The 17,216-nt window shown below is 41.8% G+C and overlaps 1 protein-coding gene across 2 annotated transcripts in view; it reads right to left on the reverse strand.

Moving 5' to 3' along the window:
- asic1b (acid-sensing (proton-gated) ion channel 1b) overlaps window positions 1-17,216 on the reverse strand; it is a 374,230-nt gene that overhangs the window by 54,164 nt on the left and 302,850 nt on the right. The window contains exon 1 of one of the 2 annotated variants that reach the window (XM_074676104.1): window positions 11,246-12,037. The exons of the other annotated variant lie outside the window; for it this stretch is intronic. Coding sequence (XP_074532205.1) covers window positions 11,246-11,932 — 687 coding nt within the window. The 5' untranslated portion in view covers window positions 11,933-12,037. Of the gene's footprint in view, window positions 1-11,245; window positions 12,038-17,216 lie in introns of those variants that run through there. 2 annotated transcript variants of the gene reach the window in all.

Consider the following 17,216-nt stretch of genomic DNA (forward strand, 5'->3'; position numbering starts at 1 on the left):
ATGATAAGATACGATTCAAAATGCTACAAAATGAAACAAAAGGATTTTTCATGATTCGATTTGATACAAAATGAAACCAAATCAATCAAAACAAAATGATGGGATTTGATACAATTTGATGCCTCATGACAGGAAATGAAACCAACTTAACCAAATCAATTCGATACAATTTGACATGATGAGCCATTATTCTACACAATATGACTCAATACGACGAATAACACGGTACTTCCATACCTGGTACAAGGCCCAGTTTAATATAACACACAATAAAATATGTTTATCAAGGAGGCCCGCTTTCATCTCCCCATCAGTTAGAGGATCCTTGGTCTGAAAAACGTTACAGACCTCTACCTTAGGCTGTATTCAGACCAGAAAAGTCCTTTGGTCCACTTGTTTGGTCTAGACCAAAAGTGGACTAAATTTTTTTTCGTTTGGTTTTTCGTATTCAGATTGTACTTTTTGCAAGTGGACTATTCTGTAAACACATCCACGTGTGTGACGATCAGTGCTCTCATTGGACAGCACTGACAAAGGGCGGCACACAGAATACAGACCTGGAAATGGAGGTAAACATGGAAGTCGTACATGCCGCTCTCCTGGTCTGTGTGTTTGTGCTCTTATTAGAGCTGCAAAATCATTTTCAGTTTCAAGAGCAGCTCCTCCAGAGAAGGCTCAACAACACCGTTTCAAATTTTGGAACAGCGAAGACGAATGCGCAGCAAGGAGACGCTATGCTCTGCGTGTCCTGACCCACATCATGCTAGCAACAGCGTGGCTAAACAGAGGACGGAGGATCAGGTATGAACCAAAGATGGTTAGGTTACGGTGGCTTTATAGGCCAAAAAGGCGCATGTATCCTGTAGTTAGTTCGGATGGACCTTGGTTTGTATTCAGACCTGCACCAGAGAACCACGAACAGCACCAGAGTTCGTTTGGAAGCGGACCAAGACCACCTCAAAAAGTGGGTCTCTGTCCGGTTGTTTGGTCCGCACCAGGGTTCGTTTGTGTCTATTCACACCTGCATCGAAAGTCCGGACCAGCGTCGGAAACAAACCCTGGTCCATTTAAAGTGGACCAAACAGTCCAGGTCTTAATACCACCTTAGACTCTATGGAGGTATCATTTAGTCTTAAAACTTCTCTGTGACTTACCGTCCTTCATAAATTTAAAAAGGAGAAAAGGAAGAAAATGCTAAAAAGAAAGATTGATTTACACAGATAGTTTTAGGAACTAAGTGCTTTTATTACTTCCTCCTATAAATCTTTAATTGAGTTATTCCACTCTTTTTAAAGGCTGATGGCTTCAAATGGTGAAGTTAGTTCACATCTGAGTTAGATTTTGATTCATAATCTGTTTTTGCCAAACTTTAGGACATTATATTGTGAACATGCTGAGTATGTTTTTCTTTCCTCTTGTGTTCTCTTTGGGGTTATTTACTGTGTATTCATTCCTCTGATGCTTTCTCCGCTCTGATAACCTGCTGCTGTAACAACACAATCAATATAAAGTATACTCTGATATCCATCGTTTTCACTCAGAGGAGGAGGAGGATGAAGAAGCGAGGAGGAAAAGTGCAGAAAGCTTCATCAGGACACAAACCAAATATCAATCTTTTGAGAGAAATGAATTAATTATAAAACAGAGGGGAGCAATCAGAGCGGCATTAAATGACTGTTTTAACTTATTGCTATTAACCTTCTTGCTCACATACATTTAGCTCTAGCAGTGAGCATACATTTCAGCTCCCTAAAGGGCTTTTCTTGAGAGACGTTTCTCTTAAACAGCTCACATTAGATTTAAGGAGAGTGCATCTTCACGTGTAAACACGTTTATTAAATATTTAAGACAACCCCACTTAAGAGGAAAAGACTGCGGGAGACATCGCTCTCGTCAGTTCTTTTCGGGTGTAGAAATGTCAGCGTCTCTCTCTTCCATTAATAATTCACAGACAGACAGCCCGACGCTGTTGAGATGGCTCTCGGCTATCCTTCACAAGACAATGTGACAAGGATGCACAAGCTGTTCTCCAAAGTTGCCAAGGAACCACTTTCTTCCCCCTGTCCTCTTCATCAGGTCTTAACACAGAGGTGTGATGTGTTGTGACAGTTACATAAACACACACCTATAATAGATGGCTTGGGTTTTTACTCGGCTATGAATCAAATCGACTTGGAGGAGAAGTTGGTGAAATTTCCACAATGTTTGGAATTAATTTACGGTCAACACAAACAACAAATAATGCCGCGATAATGAAGCCAAGCAATCTACTTTCCTGCTGTATCCACTCTCTTTCATTAAACTCATCTATAATAACTCTGCTGTACAGACAGGGAGAGCTGCCAACACAAAGAACATCTTACAATACACCGGAGTAAAATTCAATACAGCTCCACATGAAAGAAATATACAACAGTATGAGCTCCTTAACGTTCTAAAAGTCAATCTCACCTCAAGGTAAAAAAAAAAAACACTGCAAGGAAAAACATTCAAGATTCAACATGAGGTGATTTAAAAACGTTGGCTGAAATAAAATACCCAACCCCCTCGAGGGCTTGAGAAAGTGCCGGCCTGTAAACAGAGACTCTTTGGGGGTGAAACAGTGATACCAAAGTGAAGTCCACGCTCCGTCTCTGAGGTCCAAATCAGACCAATACTGTCAGTCGGTACTGGTAGATAACCAAATGTTTTCCTGATCCTCCTTCAATGAGACTACTTTCAGTTTTCTTCTCAGATACTGTCGTCTACGGTAGCTGATAGTTTGCAAAAACAAAAACACCAATGCAAAAGCCACCACACAATTAAAGTGCAGCCACAACAGAAGACAAAGGGACGATTTTCCTAACAGACACAGAAAAGTTGTGAAAGTAACTAAATGATTGTTTTCTTTTTTACCTTCAGCTATGATGAATAAAGCTCTAAATCTAACGTAATTGATTCATAAAGCTAAACATGAAATGATGTATTTTTCCAGTAAATAAAAAAAAATGAAAGTACTATGAAGGAAATTACAAGGTGAGACCCCCACAAAGCTTTATCTATCATAATGAAGATTAAAAAAGATTATCATTTACTCAGTCTTGCAACTTTTCTGCGTCCCTTGGGAGAGTTAACTTCTTTAAACTTCTGTTGTGTCGTGGCGTTTGCATTCGTGTTGTAGCTTTTGCATTTGTTTCTTTTACTCTTGCATTTGTGTCATGTCTTATGCAAATCGTCTTATACCCAGTGGCCACCGTAGTTGCCTTTATTAGAACAGAATGCTAAAGGGAAATAGAAAACGTGAGGAGTAAGACATGCAGCAAAGTGTCAAGGTCAGGAGCCAAACCTGCAACCACTGCAACGAGGACTACAAATCTCTAGACTCAAACCTGAGCCACCGCACCAACTGGTTCTCCATGTACACTGGGAAATGAGGAGTGTCTTACTGGTATTAAAGTGATACTCCGGGATGGAACAAGTTGGGTCCTATCACAAGGTTTAGGGCAGAAATTACCCCTACAGCAGTGATTTTGTGCAGCAGAAGCCCAGAGCGCACGCACCAAACACCCCCTCCCTGCTCCTCTGCAGGTTTCCTCTGCACTCAGACAGGGCCATATTTTACTTGACCAAAAACACAAATAAACGGACTCCCACTGAAAAAATCTGATATCGGTCTGCATTCACGCTTTATTTAGAGAATTTTCAGCGTGTTACTTTCACACAAAAACATCGCTAAATAAGACTCTAGTTCTCATCGTGTCGTAAAACGGCGCTACCTCCGCAGCAGAGCCACAGCTGACTACGAGGCACTCGCTGCTTAGTGTATCAGTCCGTGTGCGTGGCGTGCCAGATAAAAACAAACGCAGGTAGTCTGCCAGGACGAAGAGACACGATGAGAACTAGAGCCTTATTTAGCGGTGTTTTTGTGTGAAAGTAACGCGCTGAAAATTCTCTAAATAAAGCGTGAATGCAGACTGATATCAGATCTTTTCAGTGGGAGTCCGTTTATTTGTGTTTTTGGTCAAGTGAAATATGGCCCCGTCTGAGTGCAGAGGAAACCGGCAGAGGAGCAGGGAGGGGGTGTTTGGTGCGAGCACTCTGGGCTTCTGCTGCACAATAACACTGCTGGAGGGGTAATTTCTGCCCTAAACCTTGATAGGACCCAACTTGTTCCATTCCGGAGTATCACTTTAAGGGTGTGGTCACACTGGCCATCTAAACCGTGCCGTACTCTTGCATAACTGCCTGCCTCCCAGCGCCCACGATCATACTGCTCCAATATGAACCAGATTTAAGGCACAAGCATGGTCCACCTATTAGGGATGGGCAATGATTTTCAAATATTGGAATAGATATTAACATTAAAAAATCAAATCGTTCATGTGACAATCGCTTTGTCCTAGGTTGAAGTTTTATGCTGGATGCCTGGGCTGTTATATGTCAATTTTGCATAAAAGCAGGTTGAGTTGGACAGGAAGTTGTGCACGGAAACCATCGAAAATGCCCAGTGACTTTCAAAATAAAACAAACCATGTCCAAACCAGATTGTAATTAGCCTGACTACAGCAACAAACTGACAACATGAACAGAGCCAGACCAGGAGTCAACAGGTTGGAGGAATTACAGCCAAAACAAGAACAAAGAGATGCTCAAATATGGATTGGGAAGTGCGGGAACTCCTTTGAAAAAACAAACGAAAATGAGGAGCAGTACAAACTCTGCAAGGTTAGGCTAGTATAAGTCATCAACAACTTTGCATGTAGCGGAAAGTGCAACTCTGTCCACAGATCAACAGTCAGTGGTGGGCTTCGTCACCCAAGAAGTAAGTTTGATGATGGACAGTCAAAATAATTTTCAAAGAGTCACAAGCAAATATCAAATAGCTCTTGCTTGAATTGCCCATCCCTACCACCTATGTCATGGTGAAGCGTCTGTATACAAGTAGCACAGTCTCATAAGAGTCCACACAATGTGGAACACAGAGAATATTGCTACAACTTTAGATACTTTTTGGTTTATGTTAAATGGTTTTGGTCTGGCAATCTTTAAAACGATTGGTCGCAACAATTGTCTGCGTGTGCTTGTGCTTGTGCATGAAGTGTACCGTGCTGAAGCTCAACTCTCTGAAGCATGCCAAAGCAGAGGAGTGAATTGTGCCTGAGTACAGTACACTTGGGTACGGTACAGATGGCCAGTGTAACCACATTCTAGGACACCATTTCCCATGAGCTCTACCACTCACTGCAGTAAAGACACAACTCTTTCCAAGGCATGCATTTGTTTTGTTTTGCAGAGCAGATACTTTTTTGTGTTTGAGACAACTTTTCCCAGAATGCAAAGCGACAAGATGATGTATTTATTTACAGTTTGACAACAATCAAACTTTGTAAACTCAGTTTGTAGTTCAGACAGATCTGTTTGGTGTTAACTCATAGCCCATTGCTCCGAGACCTGTCTGTGTATCGCTTTTTCATGCTTTATCACTTTACTGTTTAGCTTTGTTCTGCTCTTGTCCACAGGGGGCGCCAAAGTAGCCTCAAACAGAAAAGTCTTTGCGCAATTTGATGACAGAAATCTCTGCATATTCTACTTGGAGAGGATGACAGGAGTCTGAAAAAGTAAAAACCTCCGACTCTTGTTGAGAAACGGCTTTAGCCACGGCTCTGAATGCTGTTCCCAAATGTTTACCAAACCTGAACTCTCAACCTCTGGAAACGGCTGAGACATCTGAGAGCTGCTTCAGATCAGGGACAGTCGAGCAGATTGGCCGTCTCCTTTGCTGATGGAGCCCGAGAGCCACTTCAACGAGATGCAGAAAAGCTTTTACATGTATATTTATCACAGGACCTGGAGCTGTGGGAGATAATCTTGTCCACCTGTTGTACCTCATCCTCCAAGACGCCTCTTCTCCTCTGCGCTGTCAGGGAGCAGGTGTGGGTTAAATGAATGGAGAGTGATAGATCTTTCCAGTCAGATAAAGTGAAAGGAGTCACACCTGTTACATAAAGCGCTGCACTTCTGTTTGGGCTGATGATGCTGCAGCTGGGAGATAAAATGTACGAGCAGATTGTTTGCCTGCCTTGATGAACGGCTTCATAGTGAAATAAAAGAGGAACTCTCAGTCCTCCTGAGCTTTTTGCTTCTTTTATTTCCTCTTTTGGTTTCACTCTGCAGCAGCCTCACTGTTTTGTTTCACTCTTACAGCTCTTATCATTTTCTGAGTGAGCAGGAAGCTGTTTAACATAAAAAAGCTCTGATAAAACTACCAACAGGCACCGAGTGACGGAGCAGGTGACCAGGAACATGACTCAGACCGTGGTTGCTGTGGCTCTGTGTGTGTGTGTGTGCTGACGCAGTAAACAGGTGTCTGCTGCAAATGTTACTGTGGCATCTTTATAGGGCGGTAATATGTTAATGCTGTGTTTACAGCTTGTAGTTCAGCTCCCATATGGGCTCAACATTGATTACAAGTAATAAAGACAAAGGAAATGAAGTCTGTTTGCAAGTCAGAGGGAAACAATCCCTGTTTGTTTTTTATGTCAGGATCTGTATCTCCTGCTCCACGTTATTGCATATGGAGCGCACACACTACAAATAACACTTCCCCACATTTAGCTCTAACACATCACTTTTTTTGCAGATTTGACGAAATATTTGTGAAAAAAAATGTGTCAAATATCATATCTAAATTTGACAAATAAATGTCCTGATTCTAAATAGTTAGCTACATGTCTAAACATTTAGTTTAAATTCTAAATATTAAGCTCAGATTTCTAATTATTAGGCTAAGACTGCATGTTTATTCAAGATTTCTAATCTTAGACAAATATTTCTAAATACTTAATAAGGTTTTTAAATGTTGGGTCAGGATATTTTAATCTTTGGCAAAGATTTCCAAGTCTTTAAAAAGATTTCTAAATATTTAGTCAAGATTTCTTAATCTTAAACAAAGATTTTTTATATATTTGCTGAGATTTCTGAATATACAGCTAAGACTAAACATTTTTCTTAGATTTCCACTAAAGCAAATGTTTCTAAATATTTAGTCATGATTTCTTAATCTTGAATAAAAATTTTCAATTGTTTGCTAAGATTTTCTATTATTTTCTAATATTAAGTCAGGATTATCAAATCTTTAGCAAAGATTTAATACTTGCTAAAGTTTTTAAATATATAGTCAAGATTTCTAAATCATAAACAAAGATTTCTAAATTTTTGGTGAATTATAAATATTTAGATGGGATTTTTAATTCTTCAGCATTTTTTTAATCTTAAGCAAAGATTTCTACATATTTGCTTATATTTCTATATTTTGTCAGGTTTTTTTTAACAACTTTAGCAAAGATTTCTAAATATTTACCAATATTTCTGAATATACAGCTAATATTTGATATTTATCTAAGATTTCTCATCTTAAGCAATATTTCTGAATATTTGCTAAGGTTTCTTTATATTTAGTCACAATTTTTCTAAATTGTATACAAAAATTCTAAATATTTGACAAGATTTTTTTTATTATTTTCTTATAATCATCTAGTATTTATTCAGGATTGTTAAATCTTGAGCAAAGATTTCTTAATATTTGCTAAGTTTTCTAAATATCGAGTCAAGATTTCTCAATCTTAAAGATTTCTTAGTATTTGCTGAGTTGTGAAGATGTATATAGGATTTTTAAATCTTCAGCAGTTTTTTTTATCTCAAGCAAAGATTTCTACACATTTGCTAAGTTATCTGAATATGAAGTTCATTCATTCATTTTCTGAACGGCTTATCCTGTTCAGGGTCGCAGGTGGCTGGAGCCTATCCCAGACATCATAAGCGAGAAGCGGGGTACACCCTGGACTGATCGCCAGTCATCCACAGGGCTGATACATAAGCCACGGTTACATGAGGAGTTTTTCGTCTTTCCGAATTGAATCTTTCTAAATGACGTTTCTGAAAACAATAGTGTACATGGAAAGGAATATTCCAATCTTTGGTCTTCATGCGCTGCTATAATCAAACAAACTAGTCAATGGGGCATGCACAGAAAAACATAAACATCCCGTGATTTATCAATGAATGTCTCTAGTTGCGTCTTACGTTATATCTGAGCATGCGCTGAAAGAACGCACCCTGACAACTTTCTGTTGCAAACCGAATGCAAGTGGAATATTTGGGTCCATGTATACGTGGCTATAGACAGAAAACCATTCACACACACTCACACCTAGGGACAATTTAGTGTGTTCAATTAACCTGATGAACATGTTTTTGGACTGTGGGAGGAAGCTGGAGAACCTGGAGAGAACCCATGCACGCACAGGGAGAACATGCAAACTCCACACAGAGAGGCCCACCGGCCAAGCTGGGGATCGAACCGGTGACCTTCTTGCTACGAGGCTGCGGCGCTGAATATGAAGTTATGATTTCTAAATCTTAAGGTACTAAATATTTAGCTAACATGAAAATTTACACTCCCGTCCACTGGAGGCACCAAAATAAAAGTTGGAGAAAGCGACCCAGCCAAGCGAGATTTCGAGGATGTCAAACACAGTTGGCTAAATCAGCCGTTAGAAAAGTGCTGTGATGACACTGTTGATGATCCTGTGGCCGACAACGAAGAAGTAGAGCTTTACATTCTCAAAATCTTGCTTGACTGGGTCGCTTCCCCGAACTTTTATTTGGTGCTTCCAGCAGGCGGGAGTGTGAATTTGCATATTAGCTAAACATTTAGAAATCTTTGCTTAGGATTTAGAAATCTCAGGGCGCAGATGGCCTAGTGGTTTAGGTCACACCCCATGAGGTTTGGTATGAGAAGGTGGCCCGGGTTTGAGTCTAGCCCGTGGCCTGTTTCTGGCATCTTGCCCCCTTTCCTGAAGGGAAAGGGGACTTGAAAAAGATTAAGATCTTTGATTAATATTTAGTTTTTATTTCAAAAATTTAAAATCTTAACCAAATATCTAGAATGTAAACTAAATGTTTGGAAACGTAGCTAAATATTCAGAATCAGTACATTTATTTATAACATTTATATATAATATTTGAAGAGTTCATTTGCAAAAGCAGATAACTCCATTTCAAAAAAGAAAAGTTTTTAAAAGAAACAGCTGTGGCGTATAGCGGTTTCTGCAACAAAACATGAGCTTTGATCAGGTTTCCAACAGGAGATATCGGCATTGCACCAAAATGGATTTCAGCTTTGTAAACAATGCAATACAAAGAGTAAATCACAAGCTTCAGCTCATTTTTTTTCCAAAATGGCGTTTATCTGTTTTTGCAAATGAACTCTTCATATTGACAAATACAGTTCAGATATTTCTGTGAATCTTTATAAAAAGTGAGTTTTGAGCTGAATGTGGAGAAATGTTGTTGTTGTTTGTAGTGTGTCTAACTTCACAATTTTTTCATACTGAGGGGACTCATGCAAACACAGAAGTGTCTGTTTAAGCAAAGTTTAAAAGACTTCGAGTGGATGTTCCTTGCAACACTTCATCCATAGATCCACAGAGAAAAGCAGCGATTACTCTGATCCACACAGGAAATAAACCTCTGCTTAGACTGCCCAGTAAGACTTAAGCAACTTGAGTGGAAAGCTGTCAATCAATAGGGGTGCACAGGAGGGACAGAGGCTGACTGCGTGTCCTCGGATGGATTTTGTAACTAAAAAAATCAATGCCCGAGTGAGGAGAGGCCTGCCTGATGAGAACTGGGCATGTGTGAGTGTTGCTAAAGCCCCGATAAAGAAGGCTGGAGCGGCTGCACAGAGGGAGGGATGGATTGAGGAGGCCAGTGGACCATATTTAGAGAGTTTCCAGAGTGACTCTGCAACATGTGGCGGGCTTCCTGCGCCAAAGTCAATACATCCCGGACACCTATTGTATGTGCACGGACTCCTCTTCCTCCTGCACGCCTCAATCCTCCAGTGTGACAGACTCTATTGGTTTAAGTGGAGTGGACAGCTGGTCTCAACCTGCCTCAAGGCTGAGCAAGGCATTATCGATTATCTATGCCCCACACATGTCCCCAAAAACCAGACCCAGATTTATCTGTGAAATGACTTGATTTTGCTTTTGCTCAGTCGTCCTTTCTAAAGACTCTGCACAACACGAACCGACTCCTAAGATGTTGGTAAATGTGTTCGACTGTGATAACTTGTTTTGTGGTTCCAGCTGCATCGAGGGTTTGAAGTTGTGGAGACATAAAAGCTTCTGTTTGATGCATTACTGGTGGATGCGGTTTGATGACGAAGAGACCGAAGGGGCTGCCACCGAGGCAAGCGGTTTCCAAATTAAAATACTTCCCCTCAAAACATGAAACATCCCTCGGTCATGCCCGGTGCAAACGAAAACTGATTTCCCAACATCAAACTGCGCTCCCAACACCAGAGGAAAATCTACTTAAGAAAAAACAAATTTGGGTAATGAGGTGAGGGGGAGAATGGAGGCTTTCACGTTGGTCTCCAGGCGATGATGGAGTGCAATCAATGCGTTCGCAGTCTATCAGCGGGGCTAACTGTTTTCCATCACGGTTGCTGTAAAGCTTCGCTAAATGAATCAAAAGTCTTCATTAGGAGGCAGATTGGCCTCTGGTGAGCATGGGAGTGTACAACGCATTGATCCTGCGGTGATGGACGACAGGGGAGGGACCCACTCAGACCATCTGGTGAGTGGGGAAGACTGCTGGCTGTTTGCAATCATCTCTGATGTGATTATTCAACTTTTGATGTTGTTAGGTGTGGGAATTTCAATGGGAATACACATTTTTCATCATGTCTAGAGGGTGAGATACAAAGAGATGGATCTATTAAGAAGGTGAGTGATGAGAGGGAGGAAGAGGGAGGAAGAGGGAGGGAGGAATATGACAGCTGCTGATAAAATCACCGCCACACAGTGAGCTTTAAGAGCAGTCACTTTAGGTGCAATACAGGAATAAAACAGCAGCATAATAGTGATTTATGGTGAGCTTGGATTCAATTGTGCTCCATAAATCTGCACAAACTCACTACACAGCATAAGTCCATAGATCTACAGCAGCATGGTCGGATTTTACGAGCTATAGAGACGGATAATTGAACTGTTGAGGCGCATCAAGAAGCAACATTACAGAGGAATACAGCCTGAGTGTGCATTAATTACACGGCGCCTGACGCGAACAGGATACTGACAGGCAATTACGCACACGCCACCTTCTGACACAGCTCTTAATGATGGAGAAGAGCTGCATCAACCTGTTGGGGCGGGGGGGGAAGGAAAACAAAGAAACTGAACTTTGGAGACACACTCACGGTGCTGAAATTGCGCGGCCCGCACAGCTCTCCCTGGTAGCGGCAGTACAGCAGCATCTCCTCCAGCTGGTGTCCCAGTCGGTCCAGGAGCTGCCGCATGGACGGCTGGGACTCCCGCGGAGGAGGAAGAAAGTGGTTAAAGTCCAAAATCCGAGACAGGGGCGACCAGGGCGGCTCTCCTATCTCCCCTCCGTCCACCCGCAGAGGGGTGAGCGCCTCTCTGGCCGCGGGTGACACCTGCCAGTTCCTCCCAAAAAGTCCCAGCCACCTCCCCGCGCTGAATATGTCCGTCTTCTTCATGCGTCGGGGCAGCAGCAGGTTCTGGTTGCAGATGGTGACAGCAGGGAAGACCAGTCTCTTTGCGTACACCATGTGCGCTTTGGAGTACACGGGCGAGGAGAGCAGGTACCGGACTCTGTTCGAGGACCAGGTGAAGAGCAGCGCCAGAGCCGCGAGGAAAGCTAGAAGCCACGCGACCCTCCGCGGGTAGGAGCCGCTGAGGAAGATGTGCCTCAAGCCATGCAAGGTGGTGTGTTTCAGGAAGAGCTTCCCAGCTTCAGCGAGGGAGCCTGGTTTCGATTTCGCCTCGGAGGAGTCGCACTGGCACATCTTGGACGGAGGCTGCTGCTGCTGCTGCCGCTGCTGCTGCTCCTGCGCGCTTTCTACATGGGTCACATCTCCGTGCATGAGCCTGAACTCGCCTCTGCGCTCTCAGATGGCTGCTGTGTGCCAGAGACTTTGGAGAGAAGAGAAAAAGAGAGACAGAGAGGCGGAGAGGAGAGCGCACGCAGCTCTGCTCGTAACGCGCTCAGCACCAGCTTGTGGCTGAGATGGGGGACTATTTTTTTCGCGCCTTGAGCTTTTCCAGGGGGTTGGGCGAAGTTGTTTAGAATTATTGAGTGTTTTTCTGTGCAGCAACAGAAGTTAGGGGTATTATTCCATCACAAATACAAGCAATTCCGAAGAAAAGCTGCAGAGACGACGGATTTAGTTACATCCAATTATGCTGTAATATCAACTTCCTTCTGTTTGCCTCCATATCTTCCCTCTGACTCCCCCTCTTCCACTGTATATCTCTTCCCTCTTTCTCTTCCACTAGAAGCTGCAAAACAGAACATTTTTCATCCTCTCCAAGCCAATCACACAGACACACCTTACACCTTACACATGCACAGTAATCCCTCCAGGCTCAAGGTTTGTTCTCTTCCTCCAAATTGAAGCCAGCATCACAGAAGGTAATAGTGTAGAGACTGTAGTTGTTCTCATTGCTGCTCCACCAGTTGAATATTAAACACAGCAGCTCCAAACAAAGCGCTCACAGGGGTTAAGCACCCATTCTGGTGACGCACGAGTGTAAACAAACTGCTGGTTGACATTCCCAGCTGTCACTTTCTCTGATGTGTTTCGGTTAAAGATGTTTGAGGGGCTGAAACTAAAAGGTCAACACGCTGCAGGTAAATGGATGCAAATCATGTTGAGCGTCTTAAAGCGCTCCCCTCAAGTCCCAAAGAGCCTGAGTTAGATTAAATGGCTTCTCTGACCCTGTGGTGCCTCATTTCAGGGCTGTAATGAGAAGAGAAACAGAGGCTCCAATGCACTATGGAGAAGCAGCAGTTTGTGAACACCGTCTCTCCGGCTCTTTCTCCTCAGTGGGGTGGATGGTTAAGTGGTGGTTCATGCTTGGCTGGTCATCATCACAGAGTGCTCCAGTCCAAAGTAAAGACTGAGCAGCTCTGCTCCTACTTTTGGATGCAGTGTGTGTGCATACGAGCAGTTTAGTCGAGGTGAGGGGGTAAGGAGGATAGACATGGATGAAGTGCACTTAGTGATTCATTTTTTTCATATCTTGGATTTTTTTCTCTTGAGGACTACATCCTATTCCAAGTCACCACGAGTAAAAGACAAAAACGAAACACTTAATGGAACTTAATAGAAAAACTGGAGCCCTCAGACTTTATGACTAATTTACCCAAGGTCAAAGGTCAAGAAAACAATTGGTTTGTTCAGGACATGTACTTAAAGCTGCACTGCAAAAAACTGAAATCTTATCGAGTGTTTTTGTCTTTTTTTGAGTAAAAATTGTCTTAGTATACTCGGTATGAGCCACTTTCAACTTATCAATCCAGAAAAATGTCTTGTTTCAAGTTATCAGAGTACAAAAATGAGGTTTGAATCGCTTGTAACCAGTAAAAAAATCTACCAATGGAACAAGAAAAAATTGCTTGAAAATTTCCTTGAGACTAGAACAATGTCTTAATACAAGTAACTTTTCTCTTGTTCCATTGGCAGATTTTTTTTTACTGGTTACGAGCAATTCAGACCTCATTTTTGTCCTTAAATAACTTTAAACAAGACATTTTTCTGGATTGGTCGTGTGAATTTGGCTCATATTGAGTCTAAAAAGGAATTTTCTACTGAAAATAAGACAAAAACACTTGATAAGATTTCAGTTTTTGCAGTGTGTCATTTTACTTCCTGTATCTATAACAATGAGAAACATACAAGTGAGGCCAGATTAAAGGGACAAATGGAGTCTTTAACAGATCATATAGGACACAGAGCTGTGATGCACAGAGAAAAATCATAGAGAAAATCAAGGGGGACAGGAAGTTGTGACCAGGAACTACCTAAAAACATCCAGTGACTTCCAAAATAAAGTCAACAAACCATGTTAAAATCAGTTCGTATTCAGCTTGATTATGACCACAAATGGACATAATGAGCAGAGCCAGACCAGGAGTCAACAGGTTTGAGGTTTTACAGCCCAACATGAATGAGGAAAGACTTATCAATGGAGGGGGAAGAGTGGGAACTTCTCAGTCTGTGACTCCAGCTTTCTGTCAGTCATCCAGCTTGTTGGACTAAACACACAGCCGGTGTGAGTTGACAGTTGTCTGGTGCATTTGAGGTGTAAAGAAAATTTACATCCAGACTTTAAAATCATTTTGATTGAAGATCTCAGGTGAACTGTTTATGTGAAGTAATCTTTTCCGATCTGGCGTTAACATGTGCCACATTTTATCGGAGTAGCTGTTTTACAGACACGTGATCCATGCAGCTCTATTTAAACATCACATGATTGATCAAAGATGGAGGTATTTCATCTATTATGCAAAGTATTAGCAATTGTTTTTACACTTTAATTGAAGCAACAGCTTCCAACTAACGCGCTCTTCCTGGAAGCACTGAAGAGGAGAAGGTGCACAGAAGAGGGCCTTCTGCGTTCTGCCCATGTCTCCTCTGAAGACCAGAAAGCGGAGAATGGAGGTCCGCAGCAAAGACTGGTGGGAAAGAGTTGTACTTCTTGAGATTACCGACCTTGAATGGAAGCAAAACTTTTGAATGACGCGCTCTTCATTCACAAAGTTGTGTGGACAGGCCAGAGGGAGTCATCATCAGAGCACCCATTTCATGGATTATGCGTGTTGCTATTGTTTTGTATAGACTTGGTAGCTGTGCAGAATACTGCCTCATCTCCAACCAGTTCAGCATTCACAAAAGCACAATGAAAAAGTTTACATACATGTTTTGTCAGGGCATGTTTAAAAGGAATGAAGAGGGAGCCTTGACATTGCCAGGCGATCTGAGGCAGCGCATTTCATCCCTCAAATCATGGGACTGATCGATGTTTACGTCAAGACTGAGCATGAGCAGACAGAACCCAGTCTGACAACTTGCTGATTCACTGTTTACATGACAGGATTTTACTTTTAATCAGTTTGGGAAAAGGAATATACTACCCCATTTAAGGTGTTTATATGGAGCATTTTTATTCATATAAATATTTGGGCTTCTAACCGGATTCTAATCAGAATATTAGGCTCCATGTAAACCTGGCTTGTGTTGATCTTTTCCATGACAAACGCTGATCTCAAGTCAATTTTCACCTGTTGGAATTTTTCTTGTTTGGTTGCTCTGCATGTTACTTTTATTTTGAAAGTTTCTTGTCTTTTGTGTGTTTCACTCATTGCACTTCCTGTACTTTATGTTTTTTATCGATTAGTTTTATTAGTGTGTCGTTTTAGTCACTGTGAATTGTCTGTTAATGTCGTATCAAACTTGCCTGATGTTTTTTTCCTCATGGCTTTGCATTCTTTTAATTCCATTTTTAACTTATTTTATTTATTTCTTAGTAGAAGAGGTCTTTAAGGGCCTTTTGTTTGCTTGTTTTTTTTTTTTCTACTTCTAATGCAGTTTCTCCTTCCTGTGGACTGTGATTTTACATCTGACATCTGCATTTGAAATCAGATATTGGAAATTTGCTTCTTTTTTGAAATTCTATAATGAATGTAAGTCTTGATTTGGGTTGTTTTTCCTTGTGAAATACCAAACTGTGACAGCAGCTAGTGAAATCAAAGATCATTTTCAGACTTGATATTCATCTCCGAAGCCAAAGTGCTTGGAGGAAATTTGGGAAACTTGACATCAAAAGCAAAGTGCAGATCCTTAATTAAACAGTCTTCCTGGATTGGTACTTAGCCAGCCCACATTTGTTAGCTGCAGATCCAGGTTCACTTCTCTTAATGATCACAGTTTGTGGATTAACTCACAGAATTTCTTAAATTTGCACATTTGTGTTTCAACTTTGGTGCCCGTGCATTGCTGACCAACAGCCGTCTTTGTCAGCGCTGACCTTTATTCAACCTGCTTTGTGGGAGAACAAAGCGCCCGGCTAAAGATCAACGAGTTGTGAAACACGAGTCGATGTTTGAACTCTCTGTCCGCTCAACCTAATGGGCTTGCTAATGGTCAGAAGAGCTTTATTTTCCCTCCAGAACAACTTTCAATTAAACAAAATGATGTTTGGTAGTGAGCTGAAGGCCAGAGTTTGAAGTAAATAAAGCAGAAGTGAGGACAGAGAGGAGTGGTGAGAGCAGCTGGCAGGTCACAAACTCAGAGATCTCACACGACCATATTTGTTTTAAAGTTTGGCAGATTGATTTTGCTTCATCATTAAACTTTTACACTTTCACAACTGGTTGTTCTAAAACCAAATGAAGAACACAGGAAGTAACTCAGGAAGAGAAGTGTGAGGAAGGCTGGACTTGAAGACCGATTATGTCACAGCGGCACGTTGAAGGCTGTCTCATTTCAAAGGCTGCCACAAAATTTGCCGACAAATCCAACCTCCTTTACAGATGCCGCGAAGGAGCCTCACATATCCCAAGATTCATTGCACATGATGCCAAAGATAATGGACACGGCTGAACTCCAGAAGGACTCCTGTTTTATCTAGTTGTGAAGCATTTCTGGCAACAGCTGTGTGATTGTATTTCTAAAACACTGAAGAATATTTTTTTTAATGTAGAAAAATGTGTTGTTTGGGCTCTTTTTATGTTCATAAATGTAAATTCTGTGGAAAAAAAATTTACTTAAAGGTCCCATATTATGTTCCTTTTCTGCAGTTTAATATGGATCACTGACGTCTTCATGAAATGGTAGTAACATGTTTTGGTCCAAAAAGCCAATAAATCAAGCACAGCAGCATTGTTTCCAGGCTCTCATAGCCCCTCTGTTCAGAACGCTCTGATTTAGTGGGCGTGGCCTTCATATGTAAATGAGCCACCACTGATACCGCCCCACTCTTCCACGTCACTGAGAGCTGCGCCACGAGCTCTGAGTGCACAATGTTTAGAAAACAGCAAACAACAGGCTAACCACAGCTAAAGTTAGCATCCTAAAGCTCACACAGAGACAGGGGGGACACTGAGGAAAGCTCTTACATCTGCTCCACAGCACACAGCATTTAAAATACTCACATTTCCAGGGTCCCAGGTTTGTTGGAGGGTGGTTGGTAATGCGCCTGGATTCAGGACCAGTCTATTCGCTAGCCCTCTGTTGGACTGTCCAAAGTTGGAAAAGCAGTCGGCCGTGAAGTGACTAGCACACACATGCACAGTTTTACTGAGTGTAGCTGGCACATTTCCCTCATAGATGAACTCTAGCCACTTAGTCTTGTCTTCTTCTGAGA

Source organism: Halichoeres trimaculatus, unplaced genomic scaffold, assembly GCF_033239565.1.
Source record: "Halichoeres trimaculatus isolate MK-OKI-2021-1 unplaced genomic scaffold, fHalTri1.1 fHalTri1_scaffold_1, whole genome shotgun sequence".
Lineage (NCBI taxonomy): Eukaryota > Metazoa > Chordata > Actinopteri > Labriformes > Labridae > Halichoeres > Halichoeres trimaculatus.